Source organism: Camelus dromedarius, chromosome 10, assembly GCF_036321535.1.
Source record: "Camelus dromedarius isolate mCamDro1 chromosome 10, mCamDro1.pat, whole genome shotgun sequence".
Classification (NCBI taxonomy): domain Eukaryota; kingdom Metazoa; phylum Chordata; class Mammalia; order Artiodactyla; family Camelidae; genus Camelus; species Camelus dromedarius.
In genome coordinates, this window is record NC_087445.1 from 57,478,237 (window position 1) to 57,491,139 (window position 12,903).

Genomic DNA, 12,903 nt, shown 5'->3' on the forward strand with positions numbered 1-12,903 from the left:
ACTTGGTAGATTCCAAAGTGCTATGGAAATGCTAATTATTAAGTGTGATTTTAGTACAGCTGGGACCAAATGCTTTCTGGAACACATTTGTAATTGTTTACTGAAAGCCATGGGAGGCGCAGGGGAATTCCATTAATGAAAGCATGCTTCAAAGCAAGCTTTGCTGAAAACCAGCTTGTCATCGTGGGAGGGATTCTGTCTACAGCCCAGCCACCACCCCAGGGCGGGCTTTTTGTGCCATGGTGTGGGTGGCGTGCTAGGAACCAGTGCCCACTTCCGGCTCCTGTCCAGAGCACAGCCCCCCAACAGCCAAGCTGCACACCTGCTGACGGCACTGGAGGAGCAGGTGGGGAACCAGAACAGCTGCGACTCGAGTCAGACAGCCCTGAGGACCACTTCTCGTCTGGAGATGGCGCAGGTTCTTAGGCTCTTGGAGCTTCTATTTATAAATGATGATAGTTGTTACTTTTTACTGCACTCTTACCATGCACCAGACCATGAATTAAGTAGTTATTTCATCTAACCCTGGAGATAACCAATTTATACATGGGGAAGTAGAGGCCACAGAGGTTAAGGGACATGCCTGAGGTCGCACAGGGAGTGAGTGGCTGAGCCAGGACTGAAAGTCTGCTCAAGACAGCATCTCAGATCTTTTCTAGCTCTGATGTTGTCCTATTCTAATCGGAACTCTCACATGGAAATAGCATCTTGTTGTTACCCTTATAACTACATGAAGGTTGTACAGCTGTTGAGAGAACCAGCCCTGTGAGCTAAGCCCGCCTGGGTTCCAGGCAAGCTGTGCCATGACTGTGAGGTAAGCGCTCCGAGACTCCAACCCTCCATCTGGGGATCATGGGCTAACGACAGCACCTGTATCGGGCTCTGAGGATTCTGTGAAATGATGCATAGAAAGCCCCTGGCACAGAGAAAGTGTGCATTAAAGGTTTCCCTCTGTGTCAGCTTCCAGTCTGATTCGTCTGCCTTTAATATTCCCATCCTCCAGCAGCTGTGTAGGACACCTTCCCTACCTACAACAGTGATTGTGAGGTAGCGTTCCAGAGACTAGGGATCCCTGGGGGGCCGTGTGGAGAGACCGAAAGGCAGGGCTCCTGGTACCCCATCAGCTCCATCGCAGAGCAGCTCTGCTGTTAACTACTCCAACCTGGAATTCTGCAAAAGATGTTTATCTAAAAAGAAGGTTTTCCTACTTAATTTCTAGGAAATGTTTACATTTCCTAAATGAAGAAAATGTCTACATACTAAAATTTAAACCTAAAAATTCTAGGTTCTCCATTTCTTATTTCTTCTAATAGTCCAAGCATAAGCTCTAAAGTGAAGTAAGCCAGAAAGAGAAAGAAAAATACCATATGATATCACTCTATGTGGAGTCTAAAAAAAGCCACAAATGAACTTATTTACAAAACAGAAACAGACTCACAGACATAGAAAACAAATTTGTGGTTACCAGGGGTTAAAGGGGGTGGGAAGGGATAAATTGTGAGTTCAGGATTTGTAGATACTAACTACTATATATAAAATAAACAACAAGTTCATACTGTGTAGCACAGGGAACTATATTCAGTATCTTGTAGTAACCTATAATGAAAAAGAATACGAAAACGAATATATGTATGTGTATGCATGACTGAAACATTATGCTGTGCACCACAAATTGGCACAACATTGTAAACTGACTATACTTTAACTAAAAAACAACTCCTGGTGATCTTAAGAACCAATATCCAGGCTCCCTCCCATCACAGCTGATTCAGTAGCTGTGGGCTGGGCCCGTTTAACAAGGTCCTCAGGTGATGTCCATACAGGTGATCAGGGTGTCACCCTTTGAGAAACACTAAGTCAAAAACACAGGGGGATAGGTGGGTACTTCTTTCTGAAGCATTTTTAATCTTCCTAATGAATTTCAATGAATATTGTTCAAGGAAAATCTGGTGTGGGATCCCCACATGTGAAACATGACAGGGGAGCCACCCGAGAGGAGGGGATTTTCTGCAGCGCTGTTCCTGACCCGGCGCCTCGTTTTCCTCATTGAGAGACCACAGCGCCTCCTGGTGGACAGTCTGATCAAAGAGACCGGGTTCCTCCTGAGCTTCCATCCCCTGGAAGCATCTCCCAGGGCTCCTGGCCACGCTGCTCCTCCTGGGAAGGCCTGTTTCCCTACCTGACACCCTCAGCTTAGTCTGCACTCAGGCTGTGAGCTTCCTGGAACACCCTCCCCTCCACACTTAATCCCATCTCACCCCAGGGGACCTCCTGGAACCCTCTCACCTCCAGTTCCTACAGAACATACACTCTGTGTAATGAAACCTTGTCCTATCTTGGTCTTTGGCTGTTTCTAGGACTTATGATGATTCAACCCCACAAATATACCAAAATTAGATTCTCTTCCTTGTGGCCAGAAACCCCCTTCTCCTTCCCTCATTGTGATCCGGATCCAGCGTTTGGCACACGGTAAATACCTAGTACACACTTGCTGAATGAACGAATGAATGAATCAATGATTCCACAGTGCCATTCCCCTTCGCTATTCCCCTCCAATTTCTCCATTACTGATATATTCTGTAACTGGCTTTTAAGAGAGTTACAGAGTGTTTTTTTTTTAAATTATTTTGGAGAGTGTCATAAAATATTGATTTTTATTGTCTAAAATGTATGTTTCAACTTTGAATTTTTTTGCGAAGCTAAGCCAGAGAACACAGCCTCTACATTTTCCTCCTTTAAAATCTTAAGCCTACACAGCCTCCTGCAGGCTACTGGAAAAAAGGGCTATTTCTCTCTGTACACATTCAGTATATGTCTACCATTTCTACCCAAGTAATCATATTATTCCTATGCTCTTATCCTGATCTCATTTCCACAAGATACGAACTTATTTTTTGTCTATGTTATCTGTCAAGGCTGTTAAGTTCAAAATTCCCTATTGATTTTTTGGGGGGGAGAGTCAGTTACCTTCACCTTTCACTCGTGGGTTTTACTTTCTACTATCATTCAATACACATTTCTCTAATAATGTATTTTACTTACATTCTATTCCTTACACCATTGTTAAATAAACCTCTCACTCATTCAAGCCTCTGCACCTTTCTTGTTTGATATTCACATTACTCATGCTTTCCTGAATCAATATGCAGTCACATACATGTGACAAATTTCCTAGTTTTGCTTCTGTGACTTTTTCCTTTATGTGGCTTTTTAATAAACAATGCAGTGCAGATTTCTGCTTTTGAATCCGACCCGAGACGCTCTGTCCCAACTTGTGAATCCAGACTGTGAATGGTGTCATTTATCATAATCAGTTTTCTCTTATCAGCCTACTTTATGCTTCTCTGTGATTTTCTGTTATCTTTTATTGCATGAACTACTCTGCTTTCTACCATCTTTAAAAAATGTGGAAGACAAACACACTCTATTTTCATTCTGTTAGTGATGAGTAAAACTGACTTGAAAACCGAGTCTCCTTGGGTCCGACTTTGTTTTGTAAAGTGTCTGCATGTGTCTTTGTCAAGAGTCTCAATCCCATGATGAGAGGTCCCTCCCAGGGAAAGAAGATGGGGTCTGGCTTTGGTTTCTACTTGTGTTCACATGGCTCTGGGGGACTTGGGAAGTCAAGCCGCTGTGCCCTCATGGGATAAGACTAAGTGCTCCAAATTACAGCGTGTGCCTGGTGGGGTCAGGGCCTGGCTCCTCCATCACCCCTCAGCGCTCACCCACACTGCCTCTCCACTACCTTCGACTGCCGGGTGTTTTGAGCCTTTGTGTTGGCAGCTAAAGATGCTCAGAGTCCCACCTCCTTGATTCCCGACACATTTCTCCATGACTACCAATAGTTACTAGAACAGAAGGGTGAGGCAGAGTTCAGTGACGGGCTGTCGTCCCCGCCCCCGCGCTCTCCCTGGGGCTCTGAGCCTCTCCGTGGTCCCTCGATGGGCACGGCTGCTGGAGACTTGGATGCTCCAGCAGCAGCCGGACAGCCCACGGAGGTGTTGGGGGTCCAGGCTACGGGAGTCGGCCTTCGGGGTCTCTTACCTCAAACTGGATTAGCACCGTCCCGCTTTCGAGGCCTTTCTTTAGCTGTTCCATGGACACCTCCAACGTGTCCCCACCCTCCGGACACACGGGGAAGATGGCCTCTGGGAAAAGCTGGTTCAGCTCGTCTTCAGATTTGATATCGGCAAATGAGTGGACAGCTGTATGGACAAGAAAGAGTGTGTCTGGCCTGTGCACCGTGTGCTGGGTGATCAGTTTCCTCCCCACAAATTACACTCACGACACCTGAATGCGGATGGTTTAAAACATATTATTAAATGATTAAGCACATGGTAATCATTTTCACCAAAGACACTACTTCTTGTTGAATGATTCAATATGTGCTAATTATACAAAATGACATACTAATCTTTCTGGTTCATTTTAAATGACGGTGTTTAGGACTCAGAGGCTTTTGCCAAAGGTAAGAGAAAGGGAAAGGACGCTTTCAGAGAAAACAGATCTCCCCCCTTTGCTCTCTCTGACCTGGTTATCCTTCTGCCCTCGCCCTTCTCTCCTTCTCATGTCCCTTTCATTTGCACCCTTAAAAACAGGTATTTTCCCAGGAAACAGGTGTGCAGTCAGGCGCTCTCCCCACCACACCACTGTCCCACAGAGCTCGGTCGGTCCATCTCCAGCTCACGGCCGCCGCCACACGCGAGGCTGCCTAGTGAACACCTCTAGTCCTAATGTCTCCTCTGTGCTTCCACTCCCTTCACGTCAGACTCAGCACGGATGGAAACAAGCCCCAGCCCCTCCCCCGCCATGCACACTATTCCCCACCCCCCAGCTCCACGTGCCTCTTTCCGGCCAAGGCCACTTCCTTCTCCAGTCCCCCAAACTGGAAACCTGGGGATCATCTCTGAATTTTCCCTTTCTACCCAGAACGGGAAGTGGCTCCCTTACTCAAAAGCCTCCAATGACTCCCTACTGCCTTTAAGATCACAGGAAAGGAGAAGAAAAGGAACAACTTCTGTGTTTTCCTGCACAGTTGAACCGCATCTGCACCATGCTGAACCACCTGTCACTATGCCCATTTTACAGATGAGGAAACTGACTCACAGGGCAAGAGAGTTGTCCAAAGTGATCTGTCCTCTCAGGACAGGACACGGGAATTCAGTCCATGCCTATCTGACCCGGAAGACCACACTCTTTTCGCTGACCACAGCAGCTCAGCTCTTCTGCTGACCTTTGCGACTTCTGTCCTATCTGCTACTCCCACCTTACTATTTACTTTTCTGTCAGTCAACTCATTTTTTACTGAAATGTTTATTTTTAAAATAAATGTATTGTCATGACAGTTACAGAAAACCAGAGGCACTGCCCTTTAAGCTCTAACAGTCTACAAACATCCGTTTTCCCCACTTCAAACAGGTGCTGGCGGAGGACTCCCCTCCCTGGCCCTCCTCTCCCGCCGGCTCTCTGTATTGGCCAGCACGTCCCAGGGCACTTCGTGTGATAAGAGGCCTGCTCCCAATCGCTGGATCCCTTCCTTCCAGACCATCACACAGACTTCCCGGGCACGGCAGCAGGGCGACTTAACCTCGCTGCAGCTTCCTTATTTGGGGATAAGAACACTAACTTATGAGAACCCTATTAGAACTGAAGAGGATAATTGTGCAAAGCAATGAAGACAGGGCAGGCACTCTGCTGGCGCTGCAGGGACATCAGCCACTGTCACTAGACACCTACTGTGTGCTGAGCACGGAGCTGGGTTTGGTGAGGATGGGCTGGTGGGAGGAGGCGGGCGGGGATCTGGAGAGACCTGGTAGGGCCTCATGGAGAAGGCTGGGTGAGAGCTAGCACTGGGTGGCTCTGGACTTGGGAATCTTATTTTATTTTTTAATTTTTAAAAATCTTAATTACTTTTAGGGAGGAGGTGATTAGGTTTATTTATTTTTTAGTGGAGGCACTGGGGATTGAACCCAGGACCTCATGCATGCTAAGCAGGGACCCTACCCCGGAGCTACTCCCTCCCCACTTGGACTTGGGAGATTTGGTGGGAAGCAGGAAGGCAGGTATGCAGGGCGTGGGCTGTGCCAACGACTGACTGTGAGGCCAGAGCAGAGATGCAGGGCTGGGGCCTGAGTCACAGACTTCATTTGCCTTCAGTATTTGAAAGCTGGGCAGGAGGATTCAAGGACTCGGCTTACCGCTTTTTAACAACAACAACAACAATAATAGTAATGGTATTCAACAGGGGCTGCCCTTCACGTGCCTGTCAAGAACTGGGCAGCACCCTCAGAGCTTTCCAATATGAGCATCGTTATCTCCACAGGAACTCAGGGAGGCAGGGACTACACTACCCTCGTTTTACACTAGAGGAAACTGAGCCGCAGCCTGGGTAGGACACTTGCTCCAGGTCCCTGAACCCAGCAGGAGGCAGAGCTAGAACAGCCCCGAAGCAGCTAGCCTGCTGCCGGACTCCGCTTGCCGCCTCTCCAACGGAACCAAATGCACATGAATAAAGTATAACTTGGTCCTTTGAGAAAGGGCTGAATATGCAAATGCAAGCAGGGCCAGGCAGCTAAGAGGAGGGTGTGATGTGGGCCCCGCCAGGCCTGGGAGGAACTGCGGGGCTCCCACCCTGTGCAGAAAGGGGTGGGTGGGTGCCGCCTACCTGCGGAGGACTGGCCACGAAGGGCAGGGCCCCGGGTGGGCAGATCGCCACATTTTTCAAGTGAGAAGTCAGCCATCAGGTTGTCGTGGGAAAGGCCTTGGTTCTCCGATGCTGGCTATGAGCTCAACATCTCAAAACCACGGCTGGGCTGGGGCAGGCCCTCCATGCTAAGGCTCCTCCCCTGCGGGTGGCCGTTACCTTTCCTCCTGATCACCAGGGCCAGCTCCCGCGTGTGTGACTCCCGGCTGGCTTTGATGAACATCACCACCTGGTCGTGGGTGTGTTCGGAGATGTCCCGGCCGTTGATGAGCACGATTTGATCCCCTTCGTTCAGTTTAGGAATGCAGGTGTCCGCCTGCGTGAGGGGGAGAGCGAGGTTCTGCCGTTACCATGACACGGTCCTCAAGGGGAGAACCTGACACCTCTGGGCCCAGATACTTGAGACCGTGACCAAGTTCCCCTTTCTCCCTCGGGCATCACCGTCTTTATTTTTACATCCACTGCCGTGTTGACATGGTAGCTGGTTGTGGGATTTTAAAGAAGGGCCGCTCAGAATCTAAGTCACGAAACATTTCAGGGAAGGCTAAGACGGACTGCGGCCATTTCTCCTGCGTGGCCAAGCTTCACCTGCTACTGTAACGTCACAATGACTACAACTCCGCTATCTTTTGTTTTCTCCACGTGCTGCCGGAAAATGCTCTGTCGGCTAAAAGTGAGCATTTATCTATCCTGCGATGGGGAGAGCCTTTGCAAGCAGAGCCCCAAAGGCAGAAACCACCACGGAGAGAAGGGATGCACTGAACTGTGTGGGAACGAGAGACTTCTTAACTCACAGAGGCCATGGGCAGCAAGCAAAGGCAAACGACTCGCTTAAGGGCTGCTTAAGAGGAAAACCCCACGCTGGTACCTTCCTGGGAGGCACAGTGACTCTTTGGTGTTTACAACTTTAAAAAAGCGAATCGTCTCCTGGATGCCTCGGGGACCCAGACGGAGGGCTGAGAGCAGGGTGGGGGTGGCGGTGGTGGGAAGGGGTAGGGGGCCCACGAGCCCACTCGGAGGGAGCGAAACTGCAAACTCTATCCCTCAGTTCCCTTCTCTTGAGCAGCACTTCTGCGTGTTAACGTGCACACGAGTCACCCGGGGATCCGGCTAAAAATGCAGATTCTGGCTCAGGAGGTCTGGGGTGGGATCTGAGAGTCTGCATTTCTAATGAGCTCCCAGGTGATGCTGGGGCCGCAGCGTGAGGACCACATGAAGCAGCACGCTTCTGGACAAGATGAACTCCGTGCTCTCTCCCCATCTGCACATGCACTGACACACAACCCTTCCTTGCTGCCGGTGAAAAAGGAACAGGACACAGAAATAGAAAGCCGTTAGATTTAGGGGAAAGCAAGCCTGGGAAATCATGGAACACGTTTACTTACAGGCGACTCTGGGTTTATCCTCGAGACCACAAGAGGCATCTTTTGATCGACTCCTCCCTGGAAACATTTAAATTAAAAAAAAATTAAAAAAAACTTGAGTCATTCATAGTAACAAAGACACGCAGGCATCTCTGACACAAGGGAGGGCTTAACCTTAACTCGAACTTCTAATCCTAGGGGTTGGCGCCCTTTCAGAACGACAAGGCTCCTGACCCTGTGGGTCTTGGAAGCCCTCCCCTGCCACCCCCACTTTTCACGGACTAAAGGTGCACTTGGAGGAGGTGGCCTCCTGGCAAGAAATGCAAATAGCCCCCAGGAAAACTCGGAAAACACAGCCCCTAAGTGTTGCTGGAAAGGGAGCTTTCAGCGGAGGAGAGGAGCTGTAGAAGGGTCCCCTGCCGTGCGGGCTTCTGACCTCTGAGAACAGGCGGTCAGCAGGGCTGCTGGGGTATCAGGAGGGAGCGCGTGACGGCGGCTGAGGGGTGGGCAGCAAAGCCCACCCGCGCTCACTCTGCTCAGGGGTGTGGAGGGCCAGATGGCACCCATCTCGGCTTTGTGTCAGCTTGGCCACTGTAGTGCCAAACCACTTGTAAATGGATGAGGTGGCTGTGTTCCAATAAAACTTTATAAAAACAGATGGGATTTTGGCCCATAGGCCACGGTCTGTAGAGCCTGCCGAGAGAGAAGCAGAGGAGGGGGACCACCCTGTCCTCGAACCACTGTTCTCTCTTAGCGACGCTGAGGGGTCTCTTAATACCCCTCTTCGGGGGTAGATCTGCTCACCACCCCACATGCCCACTCTGAGCCTCAGCGTGTGACTATGAAACAGGTTTAAAGATACCAACTTCCCCACTTGACAGAAGAACTAAATATAAGTAAGTACACAGCAGGCGCCAAGCACAGAGTGGACACTCGACAGCTGCCAAGGCCACATAAAAAGCTCCCTGTTCTGAGGGCCGAGCCAATTTCCCTCGGTAGCCTTAAGTATGTGGCACATTTCTAACGGAAGTGAAAAAGTCATGTAAAGAGTGCTTCAGAGCATAAAACGCCCTTACAATTGCCCACAGCATACCTTTAGATTAAAGCCAAATTTTCCATCCTCATCTGGCGTGATGCGGATCAAGACTAAGTAGCCGTCACCATCGTTCTGCAAAATGACGGAAAATCATCAGTTGCGTTACTTCTCCCTCCAGGGGCTGGAGACAAGCTGTTCCCTTTGCGTCACAACCACTGAACTGCCTGAGAGGCGCCCCTGCACGGGAAGCCTGGCGGGGTCGGCGGCGGACCCCGAGCCCACGCACCTTGTCGCAGTAGTACTGGCTGGAGTCCTCGGCGGAGCCCGCTTTGGTCACCCTGTGCAAGGCCTCTAAGAACTGCTGGTCGACGCTGTCCGGCGAGCAGGAGCCTGGAGCGTTTGAAGTCGGAGACACAGAACTGGATGACTTCCGGGTCAGGCAGCTTTGTGCTGGGTTATTCTTGGATATGCTCCTTCGTCGTGGGGAAGGAGGAGACATTTTAATAACGGGATTAGTATTTTACCAAAGCAAACATTACTGACTGCTGGCGCTTCGCTTCTCACAGCCGTCACCAATCCCTGGAACCTTAGATGAGCTCCAAAGGTCAAAACCAGGGCTCAGGCACACCCAGAGTGCATGGGCTGCCCATGCCCCCATCTGGCCCAAACACCACCACTTTTAGTTTCAAGGAAGAGGGGCAGGAGGGTAGGGCGGTGCCAGGAGCTGCTGAAAACTCAGCTGCCTTCCTAGCTGCTTTAGAAGGGTGATAGGGACAAGTGCCCGGCTACTCTGTGCTTAATTACTGAAGCTCACTCGGATGCACACGTCTCCATCCCTTCTGAATGCTTTTTCCTTCCATCTCATTCCTGCTGACAGCTCTGCTTCACAGGACTGTTCCCTACCCAAGGGAAATGGGACCAACGTTGCATGTTCAGGACAACTTATATTAACTCTAGTTTGCATTATTTGCCTGTGACATCCAGTAATTGCCCACACTGAGATCATACGTTTTATTTCTAATACAGGTCTTTCTGTATCTTAGCGCAGGTCCAACATGGCAGCCACTAGTCCCATTTGGCTACTGAAATTAAGATTAGAAAGTTCTTTAGCTGGGCAGCACAGTTCCGGAACATTTCTGTCATCGTGGGAAGTTCTACTGGATAGCGCTGTCGTCAAGAATTCCAGACTGTTAGAACTGAACAGACCTCTGTGGTCAAAAGCTGTCCCCTCACCTGATGGAGAGTAGTCTGATGGATGTGAGTCCCTGAGCACCTGTCCCCTCTCCAGGCCACACCAAGTCTGCTCCTCAGACCTCCCACGTCCAACCTCACAGGACTACAGGGACCAGCACCATGTAGGACACACAACTTCTCTGCATCATGTACACCCACACTAGGCCTTTCCAGAGCCAGAGGCCTAGCAAAAGATGCCTTAAAAAGCCTTCAGAATAGAGAATTGTTCTGTAGACTCCTCCACACTCTCGTCTCATTCGAGGTTAAGAGACGGGAAAGGGGAGCAGACAAAAGACAGTCAGTGAAACAGACTGACAAAAGGCAGTCGCTGCTGCCTCTTACTAAACCTTTATTTCGGGACCTTGGATTTTTCATCAAAATAGTTCCTCTCTGTTTCCCAGCAAGTTCAAATTAGCTTACTTTAAATATAACATCTCTATCAGAGTCGCACAGAATGATTCACAGTCTCGATTCATTTGAAGACAAAAACTCAGTGACGGACTAGGGCAGAAACAGCTATTTCCAAACAAGAGTTTGGCCTTAAGGTTTTTAAATTGCTGGTCAAGGGAAGGGTGTTATGGATGGGAAGGCATTTCAAGAGCGACGCTATTTGGGAACTGAAGCCGTACGCTAAATAAATGAAAATAAATGAGACTGATTTACTCAAAAGGAAGCTTAAAAAAAAAAAAGTTCTCCCCAAGTAGGGCAACTTGGTTAAGCTTTGATGTTTACAAGAGCACCTCCCAGTGGCAGAAAGGGAAACTGCTTGGAAGTTGCTAAACAGGATAAAGCCAAAGGGCTTTAGGAAATGCTATTTCCAGCTCTTGGGGTGGAGCTGAACCTTTAACGTGAAGCTGCAAATAGCATTCCTACTCAGACGTCTGGAAGCATCTGGAGGTGACAGTGATGGAAAGGGTGACGAGCGTGTAAACAAAAGAGCAAGGTGACAAAGCAGAAGAGAACAGACTTTGCAGTAAACTGTCATATATTTTTGTGTTCATTACATTTATTTAATTTCTAAATTTTGAATTTAGAATCACACTATATAGAATTTAGAAGATGTCATACAAGGCTTTAAGGCATTTTTCTTTTTCAGTATAAAATGTGATGGTCTATCCCAAACAGCCCAGAGTACCAAAAATAACATCTGTGCCCAATCCTGCTTTCTAAGGAGGGGTGGAGAGGTTACTTTTAGGTGATAACTTATTAAACGCGACTATATTTTGGGGGCTGATCAACTGGGTGCAGATGTTTCCTGGAGGCTGCAGTAACGTTCTGCTCAGCGTGGGGGATGGACAGACAGATGGTGAGGAGGCCATCAAATGCCGAGAAGGATGCAGCACAGGGAGGCCAGGAGGGAAGACTATGCACCGAGTGGCTTTCCTCCCGCCTTGGGGTAGGACGCGAGGTCTGACTGAGGGAGGGAGAGCCAGTGGGTGGGGTGGGAGGGACACAGGGAGCTACCCCTGGAACCAGGGGTCCCGGGGGCAACTGTGAAAGGAGGGAAGAAAGGGGTAGGAAGAGGGAGCAGGAGTAAGAGGAATGCCCCTGAGACAGGAGGGGAACTGTCACTGCCATTGGGGAGCCAGAGCAGCCAGGGAGTGACTGGCCACCCCCAGCTCGCTGGGGAGAAGGGGCAGAGACAGACTGACTGACTGCAGACAAACGGGCGTCTGCAGATGCTTCCGAACTGTAAGTGCGGGAGGCTTCGGAGACAAAAGCCAGCACAGAATTCACTTCTCTGAAGACAAGCACTGTTAAAGTGGCAGGGTTTCCCATGGCAGAAAAGCTCTCATGTGATGCTTTTTACACCACTCTTTCCCACACCCTAGACAATGACAAAGACCCCCCGCCCAGCCCTGCCCCCAGCCTGTTAGCCAAGCGAAGCCGAGCTCCCACTGAGGGTTCCACACTCTCACTGGGCGCCCAAAAGGCTCCTGCTCTGGTGGTGACAGAACAGAGGCCGTTCCAAGTGGCATTTCTTTCTTGGGTCTATGAGCTGCTTGAGGTTGGGAGAGACCCTAGTCCTCTTTCTCTTCCTCTCCTGGAAGAAGAGGAGGAGTTGAGGATGCTTGAGGCTCCAACAAATGCTCACTGGGCAGTAGTGCAGACATGAGGCCCCACTTAGCAAGACACAGGAGAGCCACATGCTGGGTGAGAAGATGATGAGCTGAGACTGGGCTGGGCTGGGTTCAAGGTATTCATCAGACATCCGCAGACAAGTGGCCCAAAACCGAGTGAAGGGCAGGCAGGGTACAGGGAAAATAAACACAGAAACTCCTAATGAAACCCTGCAGCTGGCTGGTCTCCTCTGAGGAGACACAGGACAACTGGGCTGTCCAACAAGAGAGCAGGCCGCCACGCTGCAGGAGGGCTGCCCAGCAGCGGCAGGGTGAGCGGGTGACAGAGGTGACGGGGTGACAGGGCTGAGGGAATTCCTACACTGGTGATGCGGCTGAAGGAAGGAATTCCCAAAGTTCCTTCCAATGCACAGAAGCTATTAAAAACATTTTTTAAATAGTGGTAAAACACATGTAATATAAAATTGACCATCTTAACCATTTTTA

At 49.6% G+C, this 12,903-nt stretch overlaps 1 protein-coding gene across 4 annotated transcripts in view; it reads right to left on the bottom strand.

Annotated features, from left to right (window-relative positions):
- Positions 1-12,903, bottom strand: part of PTPN3 (protein tyrosine phosphatase non-receptor type 3) — a 131,193-nt gene that overhangs the window by 19,082 nt on the left and 99,208 nt on the right. For all 4 annotated transcript variants that reach the window (XM_031450162.2, XM_031450163.2, XM_031450164.2 and 1 more), the window contains exons 15-19: positions 9,390-9,576; positions 9,161-9,235; positions 8,089-8,145; positions 6,863-7,019; positions 4,045-4,205 (exon numbers count right to left, since the gene is read on the bottom strand). In XM_031450162.2, the coding sequence (XP_031306022.1) occupies positions 4,045-4,205; positions 6,863-7,019; positions 8,089-8,145; positions 9,161-9,235; positions 9,390-9,576 (637 nt within the window). The remainder of the gene's footprint in view (positions 1-4,044; positions 4,206-6,862; positions 7,020-8,088; positions 8,146-9,160; positions 9,236-9,389; positions 9,577-12,903) is intronic.